Raw genomic sequence first — 17,880 nt, forward strand, 5'->3', positions numbered from 1 at the left:
AGTAAAGCAGTTCAAATTCAGTGCAGTTTGCTGACAGTGAGAATCGGTGTGATTTGCTAGTGAGTCTGCAGACACCAGCCCTACCAATGCTTACCAAAATGGCAGCACTTCTGTAGCCACGGTGGATAAGCCAAAAATTCCCAGATTATATTCTGCTCAAGAGTTTTATGGGAAAAATTCAACTCTGAGAATCATGTAAAAGAATAAAGGCTCGTCTCTGAGAGTGAACAATCTAACTGAAACGAGATCCATTCTGTAACTACTAGAGTGAGAACTTTTTACACTTGTACTTTTCTTAGTGAGATTCTAGCAGTGGAACACGAGTAGAACACCTTGTACCCCAGTACCAGCCATCCAAGGAGAAGAACTGTTTTTAAATTACCTATTTGAGAATTAAGGTTTCAGCCAGCTTTGAAAAGCACTTCCAGGGAAGTTAACTGCTAATAACCCTGTTTTCGTGCAAAGGAATAACTCAATTGGTCAGCTTGAAAATAAGCTTAGCTCTATAGAACAGTTCCTGTAATCCACAGTAACTGGATCTTCAGCAACACCTACCTCTAGCTGTCTACAGCAAAAATCCTGAGTTGATCCTGCCGGGTATCGCTACACAGCATGCAGTCCTGGAACTAATCCTAAAAATATACTTTATTGCAGTGCAATGTGCTTTAAATCGCCCAGCCTTTTTTGCAGAAAGGCTTTATTATTCTATGAAAGGAGCTGGCACAGATGATTCTACCCTCATCAGAATTATCGTCACTCGCAGCGAGGTAAGAAACTTTCTCCTCTGTAAATGTCACGTGTAGCAGAAAGCTATCTACCCTGACCAGCTTTTCACTTAGTCCTTCTTTCACAGCTCTAGAAAGCATGTATCGCAATGAAGCTTTTATGGGGTTCAGGGTTAGGTGGACGTGTTAATTTGTTTTAAAGCCAGCTTTTAGGTAGTAATTTCATTATCTCTGGCTAGATAGTAATACCGCTTGTCTTCCTTAACCGTGATTGCCTGTCCGTGTAGCAGCTAAGCTGCACGGGTTCAAAGGTTCACCTGAGTTAGGGTCCTGCAGCCCTAACAAAGCAAGGAGCAGCTGCTAGACTCCGCTTTGGGAGCTGCTCCTCTGTCCTTAGAGGGACCAGCTGGCTTGTAAGACATGCAGGGTTAATCAATTGCACGTTTCAGCCTTGGCGCGTGTTCTGTAGTCCGTGCGGGAGGAGATGCAGGGTGGCTGTCCAGGAGTTGAAGTCACACGCTGTGTTTAAGTTTTGTGCCCTTTTTTTTTTTTTTCTTCTTTGCATAGATCGACCTTGTGCAAATTAAACAGGTGTTCACACAAATGTATCAGAAGACTTTGGCTACAATGATAGCAAGTGATACAAGCGGTGATTACAGGCGTTTGCTGCTGGCCATTGTTGGTCAATAGAAGAGGATTATCTGGTTTTTTGTTTTCTTTTTTAAAACAAACTGAAGGACGTGTAACATGCTTTATGCAGACACTGACTATCCTCATGTGTAAAAGAGTAATTTTAAACTTTGTATAATCAAATACGCCTTCTTGATGATTCAATAAGCTTGTTGCACTTACAATTGCCTTAATTTACAGCACATAATATTCTTTATTGTATAATAAAAGATATATCTTGTCTATTAGCCCCTGAGCCTCAGTCCTTTCGATGCAGACAAAACCACCTCCCCTCTGCCAGACTCCGGCAAGATTAAACTGTTTGTCTCAGCTGAATCTCCAGCACGCAACAACTTTCTTGGAATACCTGAACTGCTAACTGTGGATGACAGAAAAAGCCTGAGGCTGTGATGTAAAGCATTTTACACACCGCCCCCCGCCCCGCAATGTCTTTCCATGGCAATGTTGAAAAACACGCCAAGTGCTTAGTTTAAGTCAGGTTACACGGACGGTTTAAGGACCCTGGTAGAATCTGACATTTAATTTCCTAAATTAGTTACCATTAGTGGTTAGTTACCATTATGCTTAAGGCAGCAATGGAAAGGAGAAATCATCTCGGATCGGATTTTGAAGTATCTCCTTGTAAAGGAGCGGGTTGTGCAGCAAATGACTGAGCAATGACAACAGCCGGTATCTACAGAACACGTGTAAATCCGAACAGAAAGCGACTGTGACCTAGACAATATAAATGACTGTGGATGTTTTCAAGGATCTAAGAAGATCAGCTTTGAATAGCACATCTGGTTTTTTAGAAAGCCGCAGTGAATCTGTCCCCGGCCGTAAACTGAGCAGAAGCTTCGAGTCCAGCAGCCAGCACTGCGTTTCCGAACATTTCTAAGCAACGCTTTAACAAATAACAATTGTATTACAGGACGCCCTCGGGCAAACAGCAAAACCCTGTTTCTGTTATCCCTCAAACAAAAAAAGCGAGGGCTGGTAGAGTTGATTCTAACGTGGCAAACCTTTCACTCTTACAGAGCACGTACATAAAGGGTTTTGCAGAACAGTAATAGATGTCAAGTTTACCATACCAAAAAAGCTTAAGTATTTCACTTACACCAACGTTCTGCAACCTGAATCTGACTTTAAACTTTTGCTGATATTAAACTTAGAAACACAGTTCAATTTAAAATTCCCGGGTCAGATTAAAATTAATTATTTCAAATACGAACAATAGATGGAAGTTGATTTGGGGAGACTAAGAGACATTCCACCCTGCATTGCTGTGGCCATCCTTGGTGCAAGTATCCACTATCGATACGCATCTGCCGGTAGCTTTCCAAGCTTCACCAAGATTCTCACAAGCTTCGGTTCTTGTTTCTTTGCTCCCGAGCAAACTTCCTTCCGAGTGAAGCTTTGCATTTAGTGATTAAAGCATATTTGCGCATCTGTATCTTTTTACGTGACTAAAAGAATCCCCACCATTTCACCTGTCAGTCAAAGCAGAATATCGATCAAGTCTGGCTCATACGTACTACTACCACGAGACGAACAGATGAATAGGGCTCTCTGTCCTAATGACGTTCATCTGGTTTATGGCAAAAAGTTCATTACACGCTAGTAACAGTCGTTAAATGGGCAACAAGAATGGAATGATTGATAATGAAATTGTAGCAAAAAACAGGCAAGGAGAGAATGAACAGATACTGTCTATCCTGCCTCTGAAAAAGCCTCGTTCTTCCACGTAACTAACATAATGGCGTTTCAAGGTAAAACGTTAGCAAAAAGAAAGCTGTTTATGAGACTATTCCTCTCAGAAAGTGTTCAGACTGAAACCAGAAGGGACCTGCCTCTTTCCAAGGGAAAACCAGCCCCAATCCCAACCATTTGCCTTTTCGCTGGAGAGGCCGATTCACAATTCAATAGATACGACTACAGCAATTTTTCCATTTCACAATTGGAATTTAATAAGCTTTGAAAGGAGAGCTGTTGTTTATAAATAATTTCGGGTGGTGAAGTTGCGTGTTTGCCATTAAACTAAATACAGGCAGGCTCTGTGAACTAGGCCGGTCTTCCCCGGTTGGCTCACCAGGTGGCAGCGAGCCTCTCGACAGCACAAGCCCCCCAAAACCCCCCTCGAGCACGTGCTGTACTGCCGCTTCTCAGTTCGACTCCAACGCATTTACAGGTCTCGGCCCTCCCCGCCGCCAGTGCCCTGCCGGTAACGGCACCACAGACGATGGTTTGATCCAGCCGTTCGGGGAAGAAGCGGCCTCTTCCCTGGGACCCACGCGGGGCCCGCTGAGCCCAGGGCAGGGCAGGAAAGCTCCAGCTCAAACCAGGGACCAACCACGCCTCTCGGAGCTTTTCCTACCTGTGTCCTTTGGCTGACGGAGCCGTTTCCAAGCATTCTCCCCTCCCTAGCCAAGAACAGACTAAGGACACACAGACTCCCCCCCCCCACACTTCCTTAAAACACTGAAAGCAGAAAACGAGGAATGCAAAATACTTACAGTTGTCTGGGAGGGAGGATATCATTTCTTCTCCCCAACAATGCAAGAATTAGAGACAGCTCCAGACTCCACCTTTCAGAAACACAGTAGTAAAAAATGAGTACCTACTTCCCAAACAAAAACCCACAGACGTAATCCTGTTACCTGACTACTTGCCTAAAGGGCGACAGGAGACACACAGCATGAGAAATCAGGTCAACAACTGCCCGAGAAATTTTCCTTTACTGCAGATCTGCCTTCGTACCTGGCAAAAACTACTACAGACACGTAGTACAACAGTGCTACGGACGTTGCAAGGGAATCCTCAAGGAAGCAAGCAGCATCGCAGCTGGGGACCTTCTGCCACACAAGCGTCAGAACCAGTTCTCTCCAGTCACGACAAGGTCTTTCCAGACAAAGACTGAATCTGTATTTTCTCCACATGCACACCCGAGATCCGAGTATCAAATCATGACAAATCCCGTCTTGTGAGGTTGAGAGATTTTCCACTAGCGCTCACAAGGAGGAAGGGACCATCATAACGTTCAGCACGTGTTTGTTCTGCTCTAATACGACATCATACATAGGCTATACAGCTCGCTGGTACGGGGGTGCTTGATCTAAAAACAAACACACAAACAAAAACAAACTCACCATTTTTTAACTCGATCTTCCGCACTCAAACTTTGAGAAGAGTTTCCAATTAGAACGCATCTGCAATAAAGTAGAATCCAACATTAAAACTCCATTAGCAATAGCGTGCTTATTATTTTTAGTGCGCTTATTAGATGAGAATTAAGATCCTTTATCTTAATTCTCATCCTGTTCAGCAGCTTGTCCTTACTTTAAAAAGAATATACCAGAAAGACCAAATCGGGTATCTGTATTGACTGTCAAAACAGTCGGTCCTCCCCCTCTGCTCCGGACGCAGCCCCAAGACAGGCCGGTGTCTTGACCGTTTGGTTCAAACCAACACACAAACGCAGCCACACTTAACAGCCTTCCTAGAATCGGCCGACACCGCTCTTACAAGCTTGTACAAACCAACAGCGGGTGTCCAGTCTGGCCGACAGAAAACACCGAGGTATTTCGTTTATGAGAGAGAACTCAAAAGCAAAAAAAGCAGCAGCAGCAACGGTGAAATTGAACAGCATTTACATTGAACTAGTTCTCTGCAAGTGAAATCTGACCTTTTAGGCTATTTTTTTTTCAACAGCTTAAATTTTGAAGAGTATTTCTAAACAATTTTCAAGGTCAGATTAGACCTACGTATGCCAAATAAAACCAATACACAATGATAGGAGCCGCAGCCCATGCACAAAATTTATTGTGTGCTACTGTTTATAAAATACTTGAATAGTTCAGAACATGCATAAAATTTCCAACTTAGGGGTATGTACAGATTGTACTTCATGGCAAACAAACGAAAAAAAAAAAGGGAGATGAACTCTAGTGACGTAAGTTTCAAGTTGTGTTCCAGGGGATGAGAAGGACACGTAGCAAATGTCAAAATATATAACAAAGTACAGTGGCAATCGGTACAGTCCATTATTTGTGAACAAATTAGCACAGGGCTTCAGTTTTTATTTTAACCAAGCAGTCCTGTAGATACCGAAGTACATGCAGTCTCAAGTTTACACTTTCACTAATGCCTTAGCAGTTGAACAGAGCAATTGCTTACGCGCTGCTTTGCCTAAACAAAAAGTATGTCCGATACAGTTTCAGTTTCCTTTACAGGTTGAAAAAGAATAAAAAGCTTGCAGCTATTCAGCCCAGTGATTATCAGCTATTTATGCAACCGTAATACTCACAATAAACTAAAAGTACCCATAACATCTAGGTAACCTAGAGATGTACATCGTAGGTCTATATATTAAATATTTGCAAAATGAAAACATGCATACACAAAATACAATGCCAAGCTTTACAGACTTGATATGAATCAAAATTTACTTAAACAATGTACAAAGTTCAATTAAAAGTACCTTAAAATTAACACTTCCATATTTTTCTTACTTTTAAAATTAGTATATATAATATTTTTTTTTTAAAATTCAAGGTGGGGAAGAGTCTTGAAAAAGCCGGGCAAAAAAGTTTCTAAATTAAATATTTTTTTTAAATCTGTGTTCAAGTAATAAACATTCCTACATAGAAATCTTCTGATAAGCTGTAACTAAAAAATACAGTGAATACAATATAGAATTAGCAACATCGAAGGAGTAAACCTGAGGTCAGCATTTTACAGAATGACCAACTGAGATTTTTTTTTTTTGGCATTTTTTCTGTCTATTTAAAATACAGTTTTTGCAGCCTCAGATATTTTAAGACCATTCTAATCTATCGTTTTAAAGACATTTCATGAAACCGATGTCCATTAATAAATAGTTAGCTCTTAGGGTTGTATTTGAAAGTCTGATTTTAAAAAACAAACAAACAAGCTACCTCTACTGAAAGAAAAATCCCATTTGTAAACTTAAAAGTGTTGACGACGGTAAGCGTAAGATGCTAGTCTAGGTGCGCTTTCGTGACAACAGCCCGATTCCTTCCCCAGATCCCTTCCGAAGCGTCAGCAGCCAGCGGTGGGCTTTGCGTAAGTAGGCGAGGCGCGCTCCCAGGAGGTCGGGTCGGCACGTAAAGAGAGGGGCTGTTGTCTCAAAAGCACGGCGGTCTTTCTTCAGCGGGATCAAGTCAGGCGGTTGTCCGCCTCGCATCAAGTAGTCGCTTCAAGCGGTTCCCCCTGGCTATTTCATCTGCTGTCACATCAAAAAGCGGTAATCTAGGAATTCTCAGGCAAGACATGAGTGAGTAAACCAGAAGCTGACGTGGTCACTGTGCATTGTTGTTGCCAGTTCCATTGTTTCCATTGGCATTTGTTGTGTTTATAGTATTAATACCATCTTGCTGAAGAGCATCTTTTCGTGGTGGCATTCTCTCATTGATCCTATCCAAACCTTTTGCTTCTTCAAAACTGCAGATTTTATGTTGCGGAGAGAATCCTCGTATTGCTTAACAAAATGCAAATTTGATATGTCAGTAACGGAAAAGTAAGTCGAAAGCATATACTTTTTCTAACAAACGATGCTTAAATACAGCTAAGAAATCAGCCACGGAAACGTATGGCTCTGCATCTGTATTAGTAAAAGCTTCTCTAACCCGCTTTCCTGAAACGTTCAACGGCAACCACGCTTTCAGTTCGTAACAAAAAGAACAAAGTATGGCAAATATTCTGCAAGTGGGAATCAAGGGGGTTAAGCCCACTTGATTGCCTCTGCGTGCCCCTGGCGGGGCCAGCTACCAACACCAACTGCTTTTGCTGCCCGGTGCGTCAGGCTTGTCTTGCCATCCCCCTTCTCTTCGGTGGGATGCCGGTAAGATCTAAGCCCAGCCCAGCAAGTGCAGCGGAGGCAAAGCAGCACAGGGTTGCAAAAGTTAAAGAGTCGACTGACATCCTGCACACGCATCGATGGCCCGACCCTGCAGTTTTCATGCAGGCAAAACTGCGGGACGTGGTTCGCGCTCTGTGCTAACCGCGCGGACGATGGAAATGGACGCAACCACAACCACCGAGTTGGCACTGTGGTTAAACAATGGGATCGTTTAAATACAAGTGTATTTAAAGTAAGCATAGAAAATAGGCATTCTTTTGCTAGGGATTATTTTAATGAATGAGGTCTGTAGTTGAATTTAGACCTGAAAATGGCTGACCGCATAGTAAGACTGACGTCTTTGGGATGAAATAATGCTCTGGGGATTTAAGCACAGCTTTCCACTCACAACAACGGGACCTCTTGCACGTGTGTGTGAGAACAGAATATGGCACTTGTTTATATTTTTGGAGCTCTGACTTCCTTAATTAAAAAACAAAGAATACGGTCGTTAAATGGTGCTTTGCGACCAAATCTCCAAAACCCCAAAGGTAGCGCTCTCAGCTGCTATGCTGTTTGTCATTCGCTTCACTGAATGTTGAGCAAGAGGAAATTAAAGTATCTCTGAAAGGACAACAATCTGACGTTGAACACTCTGAACACCAAATAATTTGATGGCATTTTGCTCAACACCACTAGCAAAGGACGTATATACAACTTATTTAGCCCAGAAGCACTGATAATCCATGGAATTTAACGTGCCTCATACTGGCAGGATGGCGTATATACTGGAAATAAACTTGGTCAACAAATTATGTTCAAAATCTATAGAAAAAAAACATTACATTTATACGTCTTGCACTACCAGATATGTTACGGAAAGTTTAAAAAAAAAACAAAAACGTTCAAAGCCATTAAAATAGAGTAGATGAGAAAAGGCATGCATAAACAACCCTCCTTCCACATATAACCCCCCCGCGATCAAACAAAACTTTGCAGTTGAATGCAGAAAAAAACCACTGAACACTACCATTCTTAAGGACTGCAAGACAACACCACGTATCACAACATGCCATTATACAGAAACCCTACTGCGTATTTTGCAAAAACAAACAAAAAAAAGACCAAACCCCCCCCAAGAATTTCCCTAAAATATTAAAGATAACCGTATCATCCTAAAGCCAGAAATGAATGTTACATGTAAGAGGGATGAATCAATGCAGTTGATTCATCTCTGCTTGTGCAAGTTGAAAGTAAAACACACCCACACAGAGTACTTTCGAATTCCCTCCCAGACACCACAGATCTCTGCCGATGGCAAAGACTCTGATCATACCTTTTTCAGCCTCAATTGCCTCTACAGTGGCTGTACAGAAGTGAGCAGATGCATGCAAAATGAATGAGAAAGATGAAGAGTGTAATATCGCATAGCAGAAAAGGCAATGATCAATTTAATATAGTATGCTACGCCAGGTTAGATTACAATTATTTAAAATGATAATTAAGGTTTTGGGGGGTCGGTTTTAAGTTTAAGTGAAACTTCTGAATTTTAACTAATACAATTTATCAACTGAAAGTATATCAAAGCAACGCTAATTAACTGATGTTATTAACTGCACATTTCTGTAAGGTTCTTTTGGTCTTGGTTTTTTTGGTTTTTTTAAAGACAGCAACAGAAAATTTCAACTTGTTGTTAAGGTTGTGGTAGAGTTTTTAAAAAAAAAAAAAAAGCTAAAAACCTATTTGAGACTACTATTTCTGAAAATTAAAATGCATTAATGAGCTTCATTAAATTACCAGGAAGGACGCTATAAAAATAACACTAGCAGTGTTCTAATAATAAGAAATTATTTTTCTCTTTATGTTTAGCTCCCTGAAGTTTAACTAGGACTTCAATTTCTCACCATATTTTAAGCTAAAATGGGTATCTCTGAGAACCGAACTGTGAAATTCACACTGTAAGAGACAAATCTAGCAAGCCATATTTACAAAGTTTCGTAAATTGTTTAGTTGAATCAACGCCGAAGTCTAGAGCAGGAAGAGGTCTGGATTTAACATAGTCTTGGTGGGTGAATTAATGTGAATATGAAAAAAAATCTAGCTTACTAGTTGTTTTTCGAACTAAATAACCATGACATCTGCTGTGATTTCTTAGGCGTAAGATCTCTCCCAATTGTTTTAGCTCTAGAAGTCAAAGCTTTAACATAAGGTTATTAGGATACCGAAATCAAAACGACCTTCTATTGGGGCAGACTTGCTAAAGAAACCGCTTTGTAGCTACGACCTAAACTGTAGCTAAGTGTCAATGATGGTCACAGCTTTTTACCTCCCCTGCTACGTGCCACGCTTCCAATACCGTCATTTCAGAAATATTAACAACAAATAGCGTACACAGCGGCAACCCTGCTTGTGTAGTGCTCCATACATATTGTTAACAACAAAAATCATAAGAGTATGCAAGCGATTGCTTGTTGGGGAAACTAGCTATGTAAGAAAATACGGCACTAGATCAGAATAGAATTCTTTAAAGAGAATTAAGTTTATCGCTTCTCATTTCCTATCCAACAAAAAACCCAGACACAACATTTCAGTTGCCTGCACTATGTTGTTATGTATCAATTGCCTACACTACACCTTAACCTCACTGTTGCATAAAATTGTAATTTCCACTGAGATAATCTAAAAAAAATAAATAAAATTAGATACTTGCATTAATTGCTACTAAATAACGTGGAACACTTACGGGTAATGCAGCATTTTAACTTTTACATACTGCACATTCCACAGAACCAAAAAAAACCCCAACCAAATTTCCTGCACTTAAATCTACAGAGACAAGGGCAATCCCAGAATTAAATCAAAAAGCCACTTGAATGGATGGTTATTTATGTTTACGTTAAGGGAAAGAAACTTTCTCAAATTGTAACAATAAATTAGTTTAAGAGTTATTTTAGAAAGTCACCAAATACATACTTCCATACTAGAATCAATTTGCCATACAAATACAAAACTATGTAAAAAAAACCACCTCTTTCCACCATTTCCTGTTACCTGTGAAGTCTTTGTTTTCAATCTTTTCCTGAAAAGATCACGAATATTGATTTATCTCTGTAAATTATGTAGCTTGGTCATAAATACAAATTTCAAAATTTACTCCTAGTTCATTCTACTTGTAGCACTATTATTCCAAAAAGACCTTGGAATATACATCACAGTTAAGAAAAAGATAATTTTCAACTTGACGTAAAAGAGCAAACTGACTGGAAAATAGAAGCACTTAAAAAACCCCACACGGTAAAGACTCAATTTGGAAAATAATTTTGTTGGATTCTCTTTTGCAGGCACAGCTAAATTAAAACTATATTCTTTGTAAACCCTGATAAACCTCAAATAAATGCTGTATCACACTAACGTTAACAGGTAATCCTGCAGTCTTTGCTCAGAAAGTTCTCCACTTGAGAGCAAATTTTAAGCAACAGGGCTCAATGGCTTTTCCATCCCCAATTCCAGCTCTCCCCCTGCTTTACTTAGGGGACAGATCTGATACAAAATCCTTGCCAACTTTCAACATAAAACCAAAACCCTATCTTACTGCCCCTCTGACTGACAGCCAGGGCAGCAATGAAAGAGAAGAAGTATTTGGCTAGTTCAACTGATTTCCATGGAAGTACTTACAATTTTTTTTTAGGCTTGTGTTCAGTATGTTGCTGAACAAGGCTTTAGGTGCTTGGTTTTTTTTTTTTTAACAGATATTGACTCAATTTGGAAGATAATTTTGTTGGATTCAGTTCACAGAATAAGTCACTAGGAAATGCTACTTTAAAGAACAGTACTTAATAGGGTCTTTAATATTTCAGCTACTATAATGCAAGCAACGTAATAAAACCCATAAATCTACATTAAATAGAAATTTAGAAACATACAAAAGCCACGATTTCCCAGAGTCTATTTTTATCCTGGTACATTAAAGCGATCTAAAAATAACCTACGATTTGTTTTGCAAAAGTATATCCATATAGTTCTGGGAAAAAAAAAAAATCATATATTGACTTCTTCCATAGGATGTAGTTTTGCACTTTTTTCCAAAATTATCTTTTTTAACTGACTTGTCTCTGCTTAACCCTTTCACTACGGTTAGAATTTGTATTTCGCTCTCAGACTGCTCTGTTTTGCGGTAAGGATCTGTTCAAGCACTGCCCGTAAAGCAGTTGTCTTAGACTGACCATCGCTATTAGACTAACGACTCCGCATTACGCCCATGCCAACAAGCTTCCCTCCTCTGCGAATGGCCGGTATCTCACAGAAGACAGCAGGTGTGGCTGAACAAACTCCTGAAACAGTAGTGGTATTTGCTAAGATCTAGTACAGAATATGTCACTGACATTAAGAATTATAATAGGCATATATGCAAAAATTGCATTTGCATTGCATCAATGGTGACTTACATATGTATGTCTATATATATACTTGCCCTGATAAAAAAATTTCAGCCCAGCTCTCTAGAGAAATGTAGACATACACTCCAATTTCTTCTAGCTTTCAAAGCTTCTTACAGATTTAATAGCAACCAGCACAACTAGACCTTTTCTCAACGTGCCACTGAAAAGCGAGCACTTGCAAGACTGAAGCCTGGAAAACCCATGACATATTGGTCAATTTTGTGACTTTTCAAGCAAACGAAAGAATAGAATTTTAAAAATACTACACTTAATATCACGTTCTTTTATTTTCTCAAATCTAGACTAGTTTAACTTATTGGTAGGGTATTGATCAACACAGTACAATATACTTCAAAAAGTAATTAAATATTTGTAGTAAGAAATCCTACTATACTACCAGTGACCATATTTTTGCCAAGAATATGAATTCACTGATATTATGATGGTTTAGAAAAGTGTCAATTAGCAAAGTTTTATTTTATTTTCGGTTTACTTCTGGCATTGCAATTGAGCATACTCATTTGAAAACTTCTACTTTTTAAAGACTGAATCAGTAAAATTCTTATCAGTAAAAAGAAGTTACTGCAATTTAAGGAGAACTAACAGTTGGCATGAGTTATTTTGAACAATCGACATGACTAAAACAAATGAGGTATATTAATGTAGTGCATCAAGGAATATTGCCATCAAAAGTTCTAGTCAAGAAAAAAAAAACCACACCCACAAAAATCCAAAACATACTTTGCATACTTTCCAAATGTCCCACATTTTCAGTAATGGTAGAAAGTCATATATTTTAGGTTAAAAAAATTTTCTAGTCAGTTTGATCCTCTCTGGTACTTGCAATGCAACATGGATAAAAATCTGTTAAATGAGTGAGAGGAACGCAGACTCACTTTTTTAAGCATAATAAAGTATCTTATTAAACAATGAAAATTAAAACTAGAACATATGCTTTTGGAATAGTTGGATGGATTGGGAAACATACACCATTTCTTGTTATAGACATTCACAAAACAATCACATACATACACTGGACATATAAACTTACTTGTAGACATTATATGTCCACTGAAAAATGACTTAAAATGTGACATTCATGTTTCAAAGCTATTAAAAACCAGCTTTGATAGTTTAATAGAAAATGCAGTGAAAGGCTTTAAAAAAGCTACATAGAAAATTTAAAAAAATTCAAATAAACAGCCTAAATCACAAAACGAGAAAAGCAGCTACTCTTGGAAAATAGATTGTGTAAAAAGTGGTATTTAGGTATCACAATCTTTCAACAGTTATAAAATTCAGTGGTCCCGTACAACAGTTTTATACTTTCGATTAAAGCCTGAAGATGGCCAATAAAAAGTCTTTGAATAATTTATGTTAAGAGTGCTGCTGATACGCAGTCCAGTTTCAGGCTGGTATATTTTAGTTATCCACCATTGTGAACAGAAACCTGGACTTCATTCTTTTAATACATTTGGTACGATCTCATAGCATTCTCCCTAAGCCTAGTTAATCATTTATGGGCCTTGTGAAAAATATGATCCAATGATTCAACAAACTAAAAAAAGAAGAAAAACCTTTTACAAAATATTCAATGAGCCAGATTACAGGTATATTTTGTATAGAGTTTTTTATTTTCATGCAAAAAAAATATATGCACACTTAATAACACCCTTTTATTTTGATTTATTTACAAGTTTTAAATTCAATCCCTTTATTCTCATCTGATTTTATAACAATTACTGAATATTTTTCCAGTACATTATTGTTCAAAATGCACAGACAACGTGCAGCAGCAAATGCAGCAAACCTCAAAAACAAGGTGCTACAACATTGCTTCTACATCAAGAGACAGACAAGTGTCTGGGATAGTGGTTTAATTTTAACACTTATACAGACATACATCTATACCTAGAGAGAGACAGACAGATCTAAGAAAGCAGCTACATCTGCAGAGGAAGGAAACAGCATGTTACAAGGACAATTCAGGGAGGTCAATTATACATAGAACATTTGACAAACAACATAGAGAACAAACTTTGGCATTAATTACCAGGGTACAAAACGTAGCACATTTCAATCTGTCAATGGAGTGTAATATGGAACTCTGCAGCCTGTAGCTGTTTGTTAATATTAATATCAACAAGTATTTGACATTGTCAATGAAAATACTAACACATCTACAGTAAGACCATTTTAATGGAAAGCGGACAAGTAATGATGCAAAATTACATTGCCATTTTTGTTTCTGTAATGATCAAATGCCTCAATACCAGATCCGTAAGGTCACCCCACTTCAGGCATCTGTGCCACCTCAAAAATTGTAAACTAAGGAAGCTCAGAGTCTGAAAAACGTGGCCTGACACCGCCGAACTCATTTGCTTTTAGTTTTATACCCTGGTTAAGTATCCATTTCACATTGCCTGATTAACACATAACACTATGCTCGTATCAGCCGCTAAGACAAGAACTGAAAAGCATAAGAAATTCCCTGCATGCATTATGTGTAGTGTTAGCAAAAGAGTGAGATGTGCCCCAGTCCATCTGAGGCACAGCAAGTTGCATAACATCATTACCACTTTGCAGGGTCTGTCGTCCTCCAGCCAACACTCCACTAGGTAACATTCCAGTGGGAGTCAAACCCTTGAGTGTCAGCACACTTTCACTCTCCTCCCTGGTGTGAGAAAAAACAGTAACAAACCCTTAAATATCCACTCATGAAAACTTGTAGGGATGGGGAGAGGGAGAGCCGATTTCTGCTGTGTTTTATGCACGTCAAGACTGAATGCAAATTCAAATTCAGACAACTAGAAAGGAGAAAATATTTCTATTCCATACCAGTCTTTCCTCTGCCTAGGAGTTATGAACACCGATTACTTCTGAATCGAATTTTGAGCAATTATTCACACGCAGGCTGACGAGCTTTGAAATTAGCACTGAATGCCTCATGAGGTACTGAACATATCTCGGTGCCGTGAAACAATCCACAATTTTGTTCAAAGCGTCTGTGCTTCAGGAAATACCAACTTTTAAAAATTATCCCTATTTGAACAATTATGGTCTGTGAAACATTTTGGGTAAATGTGATCATGAAATCTCTAATCTAGACAGGTAAAGAAAATGGAATCTTTAAAAAGCTGAAAACGAACAAACAAAAACCTGAAACAAAAAGCCCCTACAGCCCTCAACTTTCTGGTATGCCAGAAATTTTCTGAGCCAGTCCTGACCTCCTCCATTATACCCTTGGTTTCAATCTCTCTATTTTGGTATTGTCTTTCCAACACTCGTAGTTAACAGCTGGACAAATAATTTGTAAACTAACGATCATGTTCTCTAATTTCTTGAAACATGTCTCAAAAATAACTTAAAAATATTCTTTAACCAAACGTACCAACATCAACGGGGTGCATCAATATGCCAAACAAGATTCTGACGCATAGTGATCTCCCTGAAAAATGTTTGGCATCCATTATCCTGGAACAGAGATGTTTTCCTAATATACATAATACGAGGGGTTTTAGGAATGCAGAAGTCATGGAAGTACCTGAGAACAGAGAAGACTCTCGCCATCTTGCCAATTGCACGAATTTTGTTTCTGATTATTTCTTTCCGTGCGGCAGCTGTACCTACTTTCAACGGAATAAGAGAGAGTCTCAAGCTCATGAGTATTTACAGGGTCACCATTTTAAAGCGCAGCAAATTCAGCACAACTGTTTAAGTTCAGTACTCTTCACAGGAAGCCAGTACCCGAGCACTTAAGGGCACAAAGTTATAAAATTACGGCTTCAGAATGCCATCAAAACCATCACCTCTGTGTCCACAAAACACACACAAAAAAGTTTAGGATGTTCACAGTGATTTCCTAAAGCTAGCAAGCATCTAAATTACTGCCACTACAGTGTAGTAACTATCATAACTCATTTGCCTAAATTTTACAGTTGAAATTCTTCACTGACATCTGTGTATACCAAAATGTAGGCATGCAGCCCAATATAGAAGCCAAAGAGATATTGAAGCCACAAAAAATAAAGATTTGTTGCTAATTCTTATACAGCTGTCCGAGAGAAAACAGTAGTTTGTTTGCTTATTTCTCTGTTAACTCCCCAAAACACACCCCCACAAAAAACCCCCACAAAATAAAATGCCAAAGAATTGCAGCGTTACCTCCCTTACCACCTAAGTCTATGTTCCGTATCATCTTAGGTTCGCATCGTTTGCAGAAATTACAAATACCAAAGATCTGGAGTAAATACTGCGTATTCCGCAAAGCAGAGAGATACCATTTGTGACAGGTAAAAGTGAAGACAAAACACTGAAAGGAGGCTGGCGATTGGGAAGGAGAGCCACCTTTGCCTGCCTTGACGTTATAAGAACGGAAGCTCCTTTCTCCAACACTAGGTGCTGCCGATTTGTTTCAACGCATTAAAGTAAAAGCCATCCTTCCCCTCATCCTCCCTTCCTTTTGCCGACTCCTCAATTCCACTAAAACAGTACAGGTAGACGAGGAGATATCACAACTAAAATCCTTACTTCTCCTCAGCCATTGGGGAAGGAGAGTATTAATCACACCGAGATAGGAGTAACTCAGTCATACTTTGAATTCAACCACAGGGGACCAAAAGTGAACAAACTCGGACAGCTCTGTTAGGTATTCCAGATCTTCCATATATCATTGTTCTTCAACCCTGGGAGAAAGGTACTCATTAAGAAGTTGCCAAACTAATTTGCACGGATGTAGAAGAGAAGATCACAGAAGTGGGCAGAGGAAAGCTGCGTATCCACAAATTTGTCTACTCGCATTCAAAAAAGGCAGCTGTGGAAGAAGCCTTTTTTCATCCCTGCTCACTATTATTTAGCTTCCACATGAGGGTACATACACTCTAGCACAACAGAGTCACCCTTTTCAGACCACAGCTGCAAGAATGCAAGGCCTTCTGTTGCACAAGAGTGGGTAGACTTCCCACCCTGAACGCCAAACCAAATAAAATACAAAAGATAAGGCGTATAGGGCCAAACAACAACAACAAAATCACACAAGAAGGAAAATGTATAGTAGCGACAAAGAAAAAAGGGAGCAAGAGACAACCTTTGTATGAATACAATGAAAGAATCTCAGGGTACGACAAATATCTGCCAATCCATTTAAATGAAATGAAAAAGCCAGGAACTACTGAGTAAAGCTCTTTTAGACAAAGGAACAATGAAGTGCAGACACCAAATTAAAAAAAAACAAAACCAGAAGGCTCAGGAAAAACTTTGAATAGGAGAGGCGAAAACATTCAATTTTTACTGAAAATAATTTATTTCTAATTTTAACTTTGATTTTTTAAAGTTCTAGAAGTTTTTACTTTCTCTCTTGGAACACTATTAAATAACAGCTTGAGGATCTAGAACGAGAAGGGGACTCTCAGAGTTTTTGAAAAAGCTAGGCCTAAATGAGGGAACATCAATCCTTCCCTACAAGTCCCTCAATTTTTCTCCTACCTACACCTGTTTGAGGGCTACACTGCTGCGGAGCTGTAACATGCAGGCTGAAAAGATTTCAGGTAGTGCTAGTGCCCGTATCTCAGTTCTGGAAGGTCCCCGTGCCTTAAAAGGAGAAAGGTTGGTTTTGGGTAGTTTTGGTGTTTGCTTGGGTTTTGGTTTTTGTTGTTTGGGGGTTTTTTTGTTTGGTTTTTTTTTAACATGACCTTTCATTGCCCCGGCCCCCCAAAAGCAACCCAGCCAAGTCAAAAGGTCAAACATATCACTCCAGGCTGCAGTGCTGTACTAATGTGGCCACTCAATCCTGGTTAGTTCAGAGAAGAGACAGTAAAGTGGCATCTGCTTGTAGAAGAATGTCTTGATTACACCCTAAATTAGAGGACATATGACAAAGAAGTCTCCCATTCTCCATTCTCAATGCCTGCACAAGAAATAAACTCCGAAACGCTCACATTACTTTCCAAAGAATCCACATAAGCTTTGGAAACATCTGTATAATCTAATGCATTCCCAAGTATTAGAAATATTCTCTGGAAGTGACAAATTTATACAGAGACCAAATTAATTATTAGGCAAGTAATGGTCAGAAGAATTTTTCTGCACAGAATTATCTACCCTGGAATTTCTGAAAAACAGGTGATAGACCATGAATTTAAGTTAGTAGGCTTCTTTTTACACTTTGTATCCAGCCATCTTCAAAATTGCA

At 39.1% G+C, this 17,880-nt stretch overlaps 2 protein-coding genes across 9 annotated transcripts in view; one reads left to right on the forward strand and one right to left on the reverse strand.

Annotated features, from left to right (window-relative positions):
- Positions 1-1,648, forward strand: part of ANXA7 (annexin A7) — an 11,935-nt gene extending 10,287 nt beyond the window's left edge. For both annotated transcript variants that reach the window (XM_009322437.1, XM_009322439.1), the window contains exons 11-12: positions 655-767; positions 1,293-1,648. In XM_009322437.1, the coding sequence (XP_009320712.1) occupies positions 655-767; positions 1,293-1,415 (236 nt within the window). In that variant the 3' untranslated portion in view covers positions 1,416-1,648. The remainder of the gene's footprint in view (positions 1-654; positions 768-1,292) is intronic.
- Positions 1,649-5,180: 3,532 nt separating this feature from the next.
- Positions 5,181-17,880, reverse strand: part of PPP3CB (protein phosphatase 3, catalytic subunit, beta isozyme) — a 32,276-nt gene continuing 19,576 nt past the window's right edge. For 2 of the 7 annotated variants that reach the window (XM_009322431.1, XM_009322430.1), the window contains 4 exons: positions 15,235-15,319; positions 14,267-14,364; positions 8,588-8,617; positions 5,181-6,891 (listed from right to left, as the gene is read on the reverse strand). In XM_009322431.1, the coding sequence (XP_009320706.1) occupies positions 6,713-6,891; positions 8,588-8,617; positions 14,267-14,364; positions 15,235-15,319 (392 nt within the window). In that variant the 3' untranslated portion in view covers positions 5,181-6,712. Of the gene's footprint in view, positions 6,892-8,587; positions 8,618-10,308; positions 10,331-14,266; positions 14,365-15,234; positions 15,320-17,880 lie in introns of those variants that run through there. The other 5 variants (XM_009322436.1, XM_009322433.1, XM_009322432.1 and 2 more) reach the window with 4 other exon arrangements.

Source organism: Pygoscelis adeliae, unplaced genomic scaffold (assembly GCF_000699105.1).
Source record: "Pygoscelis adeliae isolate BGI_AS28 unplaced genomic scaffold, ASM69910v1 Scaffold244, whole genome shotgun sequence".
In the NCBI taxonomy this organism is placed as follows: domain Eukaryota; kingdom Metazoa; phylum Chordata; class Aves; order Sphenisciformes; family Spheniscidae; genus Pygoscelis; species Pygoscelis adeliae.